Source organism: Lepisosteus oculatus, chromosome 16 (genome assembly GCF_040954835.1).
Source record: "Lepisosteus oculatus isolate fLepOcu1 chromosome 16, fLepOcu1.hap2, whole genome shotgun sequence".
NCBI classification, from domain to species: domain Eukaryota; kingdom Metazoa; phylum Chordata; class Actinopteri; order Semionotiformes; family Lepisosteidae; genus Lepisosteus; species Lepisosteus oculatus.
Genome location: NC_090711.1, coordinates 9,553,669 through 9,565,926, shown reverse-complemented (window position 1 = coordinate 9,565,926; position 12,258 = coordinate 9,553,669). Strand labels below are relative to the sequence as shown.

The following is a 12,258-nucleotide window of genomic DNA, read 5'->3' as shown; positions in this document are numbered from 1 at the left end:
ACAGGAACACTCCAGGCACATGGTCTGTTCTAGACACACTGCAATGAATAAACAAGAGAAGCAAATAAACCAAACTCTGCCTCTTCACTCTTATGAAACCGGAATTCCTCTACTTTGCCATTCTCCTACGGAAGATGTATTTATCCTGCCGTGAGAGATGTTTTGTGAATTTATTCTGAAAACATGTCTGTTTTTTTTGGTTTGCATACAATACCACCATGCCTTAGGTACTGTAAGTGCTGTGTAATCTTAACCTGGCTTCAGTGTTTCATTTTTTTTGCGCAGAATATTTTGACAAATTATTTTGTCGGATGCATGTGTGCGATTTGGGTCACTGACCAGGCAGAGCTCATGGTCTGTGAAGGAACTTGAACTCCTGTTAGGTACAGTAATATTCTCGGAGTGGCACATCTGACTCTCCGCCAAAGGTCATATTTCCAAACAAAAAACAAACCATTTAAAAAGTCTCTATCAGTACAGCTAAGATACTTGCTCAAGGAAAACATATGCACACATAATGGGATTATTGTTTATGGAAGATTTTTTTTTCTACAGACATCAGCTGCTTGACTTCTTGAAAAGGGTCCTTCTGGTGGTTTTAGCAAAATATTCCTCAGTCCTGAACAGGGATGGTAGCTCATAGGGGTACTCTGTTTCTGACCCATCTTTCTGGAAAAAGAATAAAACAAAAGTTGTTAAATTGGCATAAAGATATTTCACTACTGCTTTTTTTGGTTAAAATTAAAGAAACTGGAGTATGCAATGTGTTTTCTGTTTTTTTAAAAAATTCAAGTCTATTACTTTTAAATGGGAAAGTTTCAAGTTCTTCTATTTTAATATCTGAGAGGTAATGAGACACATGACTCAGATATTTGTAAATTAAATGTGCAGGAAGTAACACTGTCGGTTGCTGCAGTGATATATTTCTACATTAAGTTGTCAGTTTCAGGACTAATTAAAGTCATGAGACAAACAACAGTGGTCAATGTCGGTATAGATCTCCATATTCTACAGGAATCTATGGGTTTTGGTCTGAATCTGCAAAACAATGGAACAGCTGTTATTGTGTTGGGGGTCACAATGTAAATTGTGATACAACTAGTTTGAGAAACAAGTGATTTCCTTTCATACTGTAGCATTTTGAGTGACAAGCTCAGTGGTGTCCACGTTAAAAAAAAGGGGGGTTCGATGTCCATACTAGCTCATTAGAAACATAACATTTCTGATGTGCTAAAAAAAGCATTGCATTGCTTGAAAGCAGGATACACACTTCCAAAGAGATACATCACACAAGGTTCACTCAAAATATTTAACAGAAATTGTTTTAAAATCCAAATTATAAAAACTTCAATGTTATGGCAAGGTATGGAGCTATCTGATTTCGCCGTGGTCCATTTTATATTCTATTCGGTCAACAACACCCCTAATGCACATGGAGTGGATTCTGGTCACCAAGTTGTCTTTCAAAGTCATTTTGTCACATTCTTGATTTATCTTTCTTCCAGTATACGGTTTATTTTTTCTTATCAAAAGCTTAAGTGTCCTGTAGAGTCAATTTACAGACATCAAAGTGAACGCTGCTGGTTACTCAGGGCTCCAGATCTGCAAGTACAAGGTTAGTAAAAATACACCTTTCAGGGCTCAGTTCGGTTTCTGTATTTCCATAAACTGTTCAAGGCAGTCACAGACGCTTTTCAATTACAATTTTAAAACAAAAAAAATGAACCAATTTAAAGGACACGTTTAAAAACATCATAAGAACATTGACAACTTAATGCAATATGATTGCAGCCTTGTCCATATTTTCTAAAAATGACATCCATAAGGGGATTGCAAGACAGTATTTGGTCTCTGACTGTTCAGAATTGAATTAAAACATTCTGTCAAACAGGTTACAGTGCTTTCCAATCCTGCTCCTGGTGCCAGACACACCTATTGGGTTTTGTTCCAGCTGAGCCCTCAGTTATACAGTCAAACCCCTCATTAACTTTATTATAATTAATTAAGATTAATCTGCACTATTTGTGCTCAGCTCTTAAACATGTTGGAGATTTAACCATTGTATTTCATAAGTGAAATTAAATTCAACACTTGCGACTGGAAGCAAAATGTAAATATTCAGGTGAAGCACCTTCTTTGGTCAAGTTAGGCTTCAATTATCTAATGAAGGTGGGATAGAATGAAACCTAGCAGGTGTGTGGGAAACCAGGACCAGGACTGGAAACCACTGGGTTAAGACATTATAGTCTCTTCCGTACTCTGAAGGTTTTAAAGACAAGAAAGTGGGCAGAGGTTAGCACGCTACAAAGTCGATGCAGTCGGTCCTGAAGTCACCTTCTGCGGATCTTCTGTTTTGCGATGAACAAATTCAAACAAAAGCAGCAACACGCTGTCGTTGTCGTCAGTGGCAACTGCAACTGAACTGAGGGACTACAGCCTCCATCTGAGCAGCAGCATAAAAAAAAAAGGTGAGGCTGGATTACTCAAGGAGAGGTCTTGTAGCTTGTGATGACTACACCTCACAAATGCATGCGCTCTAGTGGTGAGATGGCCAACTGCAGTGCTTCCAGTGTTAGTATCGGGCAACACCTCCGTGACTTTGTGCATCTGTTCTCTGCCCTCCTCTTTTGAGACCAATAACTTATTAAAAACGCTGATGTATTGTTGGCAGCTTCATGTAATCCATGGCGACTTCATAGCTGCTGCAAAATGGTTTTATGCTAGCAGCATATAAAGCAACACTTTTAAAGTGCTCTGCAGTATTTACACCTCAAATATATATTGTATAGCATATACAGTATGCACACAAATATATAAATACAGTATTTACAGATCTGGAGTATTCTTCAAGACTGGACAAACTTGCTTGGATGCTAGTAGCCATCCATTGAGCAAGATTAGAATGACTTCCCCTCGTTTCTATCAGTCTCATTTGTTCTTTCTTATTAATCTGATCCCCTTTCTCAGACTCCCAGACTCTTCACAGCTCACAGTCATGTGCCTCTGCTGCATTGCTTCAAGCAACAATTACAGTAAGCATTGGCAAGGAAAAAAAGGCTCCTACAATTCAAATCTTCAAGCGCCTGCTTTAATTACAGGATTTCAAAATTACTTTTGATTGCATTTCCTTCTGAGGTCAATTTAATTTTTTTAGGTCAGCTTTTCCCTGACAGCTTCATCTGTGAGTGTAGCAGACACTACAACACGATGAGTCCCTCTGCCGTTCTGTAGCCTTGCCTGGAGGCACAAAGCACTGCAACACTGGTAGGGGACACAGCTCTTCCGTGGCCTGGAGAGTCTATTCTACACTGGCCTGCATTGTGCCAAGAGCGTACGACTGCTTTGTGTCACAATGACGTTCCCTTGGGCTGTACAGCTTTGGCGACAACTTGTGCGAGACAGCAGCTTCAGTTGTGAATCTGACCCCACATTCTACACCAGAGAGTGTCAGCTACTGGTTCACTAACAGCACTTGCTGCCAAAACCTGTGGTTTTTTTCCTCTGTGGACCACCATCTCAGTACACTGGCCAGGCTTCACCTTGTTTTAGCTTGTGAGAGCTGATTCTTGATTTGTTCTTGCAAATATCATGAATATATATAAGACAACATTGAGACAAGCAATAAAGAGAAAATGTTGTCTTTTACACTAATTTTTAGCCGCCGGCTGAAAGATGAATAATTAATTGGTAATTAAACTGCTATTGGATTGAACAGGTCATTTATTTTTAGATTTTTTTAGAATTTCAACTTCATTTCAATTTTTGCCCAAGCGTCAATACACATCTGAAGCTTAAATCGCTTCCACAGATGAAGTAAAGAAGCTAAAACGGTTGCATTTTTAATTTAAATTATTCATACACCCCAGAGTGTGTATTCTGTTTGTTCTGATGAACTTCCACGTTTTCTTCCTTTGCAAAAAGCCGGCCCCAGATTTTTCCAGAGACACCGTTACCCATCCCCCAGAAGACTCGATCCAACGCTGAAAGCTCTCACCCGAGCTGAGAGCAGCAGGCACTGCGGAGAAGGAGGCAGCCCGTTGAAATTCCCAGAGTGCACCTCTGGGACGATCGCGCCAGAGCAGGGCATGCAGCGCAAGAGAGGGGGGAGGGGCAGGAGGCCAGCACGTTCCTCAGCCAGGCTGGGGCCTCACCTCTAACATTACACACGCCTGCAGTTCTGGGTTGGTGCGTGCTGCATATCCGTGGGCAAATGCCTTTGATTTCCTGCAGTAACTATACCAAATAACCAATTTAGGGGTGATTTTCAAAAGGTAGTGGTTCTGGTAACAGCTGTGATATAGCAATGACGCCTTCATCCTTCCCCCCAAAACAAAATACTAGATCTATAGGTCTCTATGAAAGTGTTCCAATTCCCTATTGAAATCTAGGAGAACTGGGACATTTCTACAGAAGCCTTTAGGTTATTTTTGCAAGAGGAGAGGCGGGGGATTTTTAGGCAATTCAATGCCGGTTTGGAAATAAACTGTGGAGGTCATTCCAGCAAGAACTGTGTGAGAACATCACTGCAGGTCACTTACATCACACCCTTGATCCATGACCTTACTCCAGGAAAGGGTCAGCAGTCAACACACAGCAGTGGATTCTTCTGGTGGTGTTGAATGGGTTTTTTTCTCTTGCGCTTAGCTCAGCTGGAATTAACTCTAGAACCAGATACTGAATAGCATTCATGATATTAACATTTTATAGGCGTGAGGGACTTACAAAATGTTCATCCAGGTATATATCACTCAGTGTTGCCTGACAGACCTTGCTCCAGGACTCGGCTCTGGCTCCCCTGCCACACTGAACTGGATGGCTCGTTTCTAAATACTAAATGATCATGTCACCGTGGTAACCTCCACAACATGGGCAGGCCTTCCATTCCAATTAATGAATTCATTGGTTAAAAAAGCCTTTTCTAAAAAAATCCCGCGTCACTAACCTGATGTTTCCACCGCCTTGTTTTCCACTTTCAGAAATTATTCCTGGGATAACAAGAAGGGAAATAGTATTTGCTAGTCAGGGCGGAGTATACTGTTTGATTAGCTAATGACTAGATAACCTAACTCTACTTTGTCTCTACTTTGAACTGGTTAGGGTTTATCACATCACCTTGAAACCAGAAACGTAACCTTTTTGCGTACTCATTTTTTTGTTGAATTTTGTCTTTATTTTGCGATATATGCAAAGACAACATATGTTTATGCATTGCTGAGTGCAATCTACTTCATTTTGATTTTAACATACTGTGACAGCAAACAAGTTAAAAGCCTCATTGGAAAAGGGCGTATCAATAAAGAAAGAGTAAAACTCAAAATAGTAAAATGGGTAAAGAACTTGTTGTACGATTAAGTGTATAGATTTTCCAAAATGTTTTTTTATCGTTTGAATGGGTGGACGCACTCAAACCAATAGTTTGGTTATTTGGGGCACAAAATAGTAATTTTAATTGCTGTAGATACAGAATGGCCTCAGCAGTAAAAAAGAATATTTCAAATGTTCGTGATGGGCCCTGAAGGTGGAAAGAGGACAGGAGGGACTCCTTTACACAAAGGGTTGTGGGGGTGTGGAACAAGCTGTCCAGGTATGTTGTTCAAGAAAGACACCCAACTTTCTTTCAAAAACCAGCTGGATGAGATCCCTGCATCAATTAGCTCCTACCTACCAAACAAGACAGAGAGGCTGAAGGGCTTCTTCTCATTTGTCTTCTTGTGCACTAAGTTGTTTTATAGCTTTTCCTGTCTTGGAGAGTTATAACAGCTCAAGAAACAAAGATGGTAGAGTCTGGGCTTTTCTTACTCTTGACAATTATTGCTAAGAACAACCGCTGGCCATCATTAATCATTGAGAATGAATTCCTATTTATATCATCTCTACCAGGCCATCAATTGCAATCAATATAAGCATAAATACTGGAGCCTGTGCTCTTGCCTATCTTCAGTTTGTTCTCCCACGCTGATCCTCACATATTTTCCTCTCCTTTTCTTTCACCAGCCCCTCTTTAACCCTCTCCCAACCTGCTCATTCTCCACCCTCATTCCTGGGTGAACAAACTGCCCATAGTCCATGATACCTTCTGAACATGCAATACTGGCCACCAGCCTCTTCTCTGCGCTGCCTTGTGCCCAGACTGTCTGTATTGTATTTCAAATCTTACTATTTTGTTTAGTTTAGTGCATTTCCAGCTTCTGTTGGCCTTATTTTTCGTTTAAATTATTGTTTGTACATAATTATGACTTTGTTTATATACGCCTCAAATAAAATAGACATGCTTGAAGAATAGTGTACAAAATAATTAAGGATAGAAATAGCTCCTTGGGTTTATATCATCAAATTTGAGTAATGTTTTTTGTTTCATATTTATTGGGAATTCTCAAATGTAAAATAAAAACGAATCAATCATGTTGTAGCTCCAAGGTCGTCAGGGACTGATGCACTCGTTAATTTGCCCACTTTTTATTTGCAATGACTGCAATGCTTTCTCTACTATTTTCTTCCTGTAAATAAATCCAGCGAGCGTCAAGGACACATAACTAAACCACATATATCTGATGGAAACTGGCTGATAAGACAAAGCAGACAAGTAACCCTGTTGGACCAGTCTATCTGGGTAAGTACAAGCACAAATTCACTGTCCTTCAGTTCCAAGTAGCTTCCAGATGCTAGGAACGCTAAGCTAGTGGGGCACTAGAAATGCCTGCCCTGGTTAAAAAAACAGAAAAAACAGTTTTCTTTCTTCAGAGGTAAGAGACTCTGAATTGTTTTCAATGAGCGTTTCTCTCTGCTCCGTGCCTGATCGGCTGTGCAGGCTGGCAGCTCGCAGGCCTGTGGTCCCCACAGCTGCGCTGCACAACTCCGCCATTTCTACAGAGCTGAGGCTGGAGCTGCAGGGAGGCCTCTCCTCACGAAGGGAGGCAGGCCTGGTCCATACCGCCACTGCTCACCAGGGGCGTCAGGCTGTCTCCTGCCAGGGTGGGGGAGGGAGAGCAAGCTGGGAGACCGCAGTGGCTGTCGTGGCCGAGTTTCGGCACCACTGGCGCCCCCTGGAGGCCTGCAGACGCCACAGCCAGACACCTCCCAGTGGCACAGAGCACAGTTTGCTGGGAGCGTTAAACAGAGCAGACCCTGGCCTGTACTCTCACCCTACACACTTTCCGATATCCGCGACTAAGAGTGGCTGTGTTTGTTTAAAACTGATAGGAATACGACACAGCCTTCGCACAGAACAGCTCTTTCTGAGCTTCAACAGCATTGTCGTACTTCTACCGAGCCTACCAATTACATTTCACACGTTCAAAGCTCTAGATGTAATAGAAAATATCTTCCGTTTATATTACAATTAGGATTTTAAAACAACGAAGGGGCATATAACAGAGAAAATACACAGAACTCTAACTAGTGTTTAAGATCAAATATTCAAAGAGATCATTGTGGCTATTTTATGTCTCTACACAGAGACAGCATAGGATGGAGCATCAACAGCTGATCAGATGAGTTCATCCTGCATGACTTTTATATTTTACCAGTTGATAAAACTGCAGACACATTCCCAGGAGCTGAAAATATAGTTTTTTCAGATTTGAGGACTGCTGGTTGGATCAGGTTGGTTATACCACAGTTCCAGCGTGCGGGTCAATGACAAACAATGACAAACGCACTGGCATTTATATTATAGTGCAGACCAGACAGGTTTTTTTTCCCCAATTAAATTTTTGTCACTCGATAAATTATTTCAATGGACAAAAAGCACATAACTACATGACATGAGAAAGCAATGAATGTCTCCTGAAACGAGCAGAAAGGTACTACGGGCTGTTCCTGTCTCTGTAGGATGGTGGAGAGCAAGCAGCAGACACAGCACAGGTCATGTTAAAGATCGTGTCTGGGGACTGCAGCCCTGAATTTGAAAGTCACTCGAGCAGAGCAAAGGGCCACGTTTCCTCTGGTCTTCTTCCATTTCAGACATTAAAGACTACTGTACACTGGACCACTCGAGAGGATAAGAAGACCCATCAGATGGGTTTCCTAGCTCACGATCAGGTGCTCTGTGAAATAGGGATCTAAAACGTGCAGGAATCCTGTACTCCGCGACCAGGGATGCCTACTCCTGGTATAATCTTATGCGGGTAACTAAATCGACAAGAAGAACTTCATGAATAATTCAACATTTTGGATTTTGCACATTGAAAATGAAATGGATAATATTTTGACCCTGAGCTCGTAGGTGTTTTCAATCATGTCATTGCCATGGTATGGCAATCCAATTGATCAATCAATCAATTGATCTTGCTATCCGGCTGATTAAGTAAGCACCTTTTACCTTCTTAGCTAATACTTATACTTACAGTTAATACTGTACTGGTTTCATACTTGGTCTTTGTTTGGTTTTAAGAACTGAATATTAAGTAAACCCCCCCTCTAGTGGGTCTCTCTGTATAGTAAATTACAAAGGCAGCCCTCAGAAATATCAAGAAACTCTTATAAACGGACTACTCAATCATTATACCTGTGAACTGCTGATTTTTAGATATGAAAACACTGTTTTAATGTTGTCTACATGGGCAGCACATTTGGGCCCTGGGATTGACTGCGGCCTGAGATGCCTTCTGTGTGGTGTCTGCATGTTGCCAGTGTGGGTTTTCTGTAATTGCTCCAGTTCGCTACCACGGGCCAAATACATTGGGCTCCTGTAATTGTGAGTGTGCCCTGTTCGGCCCAGGCTGTACTCCCCCTAGCGGCTGGCTGGCACCACAAGCCTCAAGGATAAAACAATCAGTGAAGAAGGGTGGCCAGATGACAATGTCCATGGCATTCATTTTCAGAATCCTATAGTTCAACTTATTTAGGCATTTCACTGAAATTCTCCCATTTTTGTGATTGCTGAACTTCTGAAAATACCGTGTGTGAAGGAGCGAGAGAGTGCAGTTTGATGTTGAATTCATATCGATTAATCGTGATGCAGCTAATAAACAATTTGCCCCTGAACAGAAAATACATTTCCATGCTGCTTCCACTCAGAATCCTGCGTAAAAACGCAGCTGAAAGCTCTGTGTGAATGAGGCTTGACCGGAGAGCTCCCATTTCAAGTGCTAAAAAAGATGGAGGCTAAAACGCATAACAAGTTAAACGGGACAGTTAAAGATGAAATGCAGCCGAGATAATGATGGGAATTGTGTAGAAACTTGAGACGACGAAAGGAAAATGGATGACGTACCATATGACAATGTCACTAAGATGTTTACCAAGAATTAAATTTACAATGTGCCTCAGACTGAGGCAAAGTTCAAAAACTGTCCACAAAAGTGATCCAGTAGTCAATGGACACAGGGTTAATACCCTACCTGGAAAAGTGCTACAGTAATGCACCTATCAATAAAAAAGACCATGAAACTGAACCAAGCAATTGATTCAGAAGTAAGCTAACAGCTCTTACATCTATTCCATGTAAAGTTATGGAAACAACAATCAGAATAGATATATACAGCACAGGTACATAGCAACAGTATTATAAAGTATGGTGAAAAAAGGCAGGTAGTGCTTAAATAATGTATTAGAGCTCTTTGAACAAACTGCAGAAGTGACAGATAAAAGCTGACAAGGTATATTTAGAATTTCAACAAGCAAGAGCTGATGGTCCTCATCAAACTGAATTCTTAAACAGGTAACGGGTATTTGAGGTGATGCCTGGTTTTGGACTGAAATGGTTTTGGTCATGGGGAAACACTGAGTAGAGGTACGAGGCGAATGCTCTGAGTAAAGACTGGGGCGATGTGATGAGAGCAGTACCACAGGGACCGCTGAGCTCCGCGAAGGTGACCCTGGAGACGCTCGTGTGGTAAGTGCGCTCGGCGGAGGGGACGGACCTGGGAGACTCCAGGGCTTCTGAAGGTCTGCAGCACCTTGTGCACCGTCTGGGGGAAGCAGCTCTGGCCTCTCTCCACCTCCAGCACCTGCATCTCCAGCATGGCCACGCTCCCCGCCACCATGCCCACAAAGGCCTGAAGGACAGTCACCACAGGGACTGCTGAGACAGCCGGACCCCTGATCCTTCTCTCAGAAGTCAGCCTTTTATCCAGTGAGTGTCTGTGTCTGCTTCACTCTCTAATGAATTGGCTATCCTTATCATTATTTTTTGCACCTACTGAAAAATGAGGTGCAAATCTGAGATGGTACTTTTAAAGGTGCTATATAAAATAAAAGTTTAGTAGCAGTAGCAGTAGCAGTTATGCTCATCAAGAAATTAATGAAAGTCCTAAGAAGGTACACCTGTGCAGCTGACTACGGTACTCTGTCTGTCCGAACCATTAACAGAAATCCAAAGGAAGAGTGAGTTCCTGTCCTCCCAATTAGTGGAATAAGCTGCTGTTTGTGATTTATGATTGATCATCATCTGCTGTTGATGAGGTCTCACATGACACTTAATTTACACGACTGACAGAGTCAGGCATTGCTTTAAAAAAGAACCTCCCTTCTTCTGTACAAGTGGATAACTGTTGCTACTCTGATTTTTTTTTACAGAGCCCAGAGTTTCAATCTGTTCAACATTTTCTCTGTTTAGCCATTCTCTATGATATGCATTCAGACATACAATATGATGATATACATGATAGAAAAACAATTACAGCAACTTCTTGTTAGACACTTTATAAACTGATGTTTTTTAAATACATATTTGAATTTAATTGTGTTATATATATAACACAACACTAAACAACAATAATATTGTGTTTTTTATGCAGAATTATCAATGTATTTTTTGTTATTAATCTGAAACTAGTAATCCAATGCCAGTTGTAGATGATGCTGATTCTAAGTGAAGAGAACAGGTTTTCATTCCTCTTTTAACAGTACCTCTATCTTGTCGATTTTAGTGTAAACATTCTTCATTTCTTCAACCTGCACTCTCAAACAGGGAATATGCTGAGCAAGCAGTTCTGTGGAATCACTTCGAATCTAAATGGAAGAAGACAAACAATTTAGCTCTTGCTGAGATTCAGCTGGAATTATTAAAGTCCATGAAACTTTACAGCTGTGATCAACATTGGTTCATGATGGCTTAATTAAAAGTGCTCCTTAAACTGAAACAGAACTGAGCATAATTACGTCCAGAAAAAAAGTAATATTCAATAATATTCCATTATTTTGAGTGGATACAAAGGCTGTGACTGAGTTACATTGCACTGAAAGGTTCATAAAGTCAGTTTGCTTGAATATGCCTTTGCTTAACTCATTTAGCTCATTTAACACTCATTTATCTTGGTCTCCCTAAGATAAATTAACTTTTTGTATCATCGCATTCATATCCTTATCAATTCTTCCCCTTGTTTTCTCTTTTTCATGCACATTTCCCATCATAATTGCACTGCAATGCATCTTAAACACAATTCAGAGCTACAAAATATGTGTTATGAGCATCAACAGTAGCACAAAACCTCCCCTTGTGTTTCTACTAAAACACTTTGCCTGTCACACATAGAAGAAAGTATGCTAACCACTCAGCCCATCTAGCTAGACTGACTGTTAGAAGTTAATGCAAGAATAACATTTCTTGAAAGAAGCCTGGGTATGTCTATTAACCACATGGCTAGGTAACACGCAACAACAGAAGTAAAATATACAATTTACACAGCAACATTTGTTGCATCAGTTGTGTTTTGTGGTGGAGTAAAACAAACTGGAAAGCGTTTTTTTGTACTGTGTACACATATACAGTACAACACACACCTAATTTCACAGCAATTTTGAAGTGTAGAGATTGACATGGACATGGAAAGTTTCTCTATACATCTCTATTAATTTTTCACAATTTTGCTCTAGAATGCATAAACCGTATATTGCATTACTTGTATGTAGCATCAGAACAAATGTGGAACCTTAGATTAAATTTGCTGTACACAGTTTTGATATTATTAAGATATAACTTAATAGTGCATTGAGCATAGTTTAAAACAAAGGTTACCTACCATATCCAGCATTCCACAGAATTCATCCAGTCGTATAAGCATTTCTTCTATACTCTCTTGAAATGCTAACACCTTCGAAAGGACATGCAAAAATGCATTAATGTGAGAAAGCAGAAGCACTTTAAATGACCACGTTTCAGTTTGCTTTGGAATTAACGTGCTCTGACATGAAAGTAATTAAAACAATTAAATGAAACCAGTCTACAGAGTTTGTATTTATCAATTTAAAGAGTAAATTATGGTTAGTTCATATTCTTCATTTTTTGGATCTAGTTTAAATAATATCATTCTAAAT

The 12,258-nt window shown here is 40.4% G+C and overlaps 1 protein-coding gene across 1 annotated transcript in view; it reads right to left on the bottom strand.

Annotated features, from left to right (window-relative positions):
* Positions 1-515: 515 nt before the first annotated feature.
* LOC107079573 (biogenesis of lysosome-related organelles complex 1 subunit 4) overlaps positions 516-12,258 on the bottom strand; it is a 13,327-nt gene continuing 1,584 nt past the window's right edge. Inside the window, exons 2-5 of the mRNA XM_015364842.2 lie at positions 11,964-12,035; positions 10,852-10,953; positions 9,864-9,998; positions 516-669 (exon numbers count right to left, since the gene is read on the bottom strand). Coding sequence (XP_015220328.1) covers positions 559-669; positions 9,864-9,998; positions 10,852-10,953; positions 11,964-12,035 — 420 coding nt within the window. The 3' untranslated portion in view covers positions 516-558. The remainder of the gene's footprint in view (positions 670-9,863; positions 9,999-10,851; positions 10,954-11,963; positions 12,036-12,258) is intronic.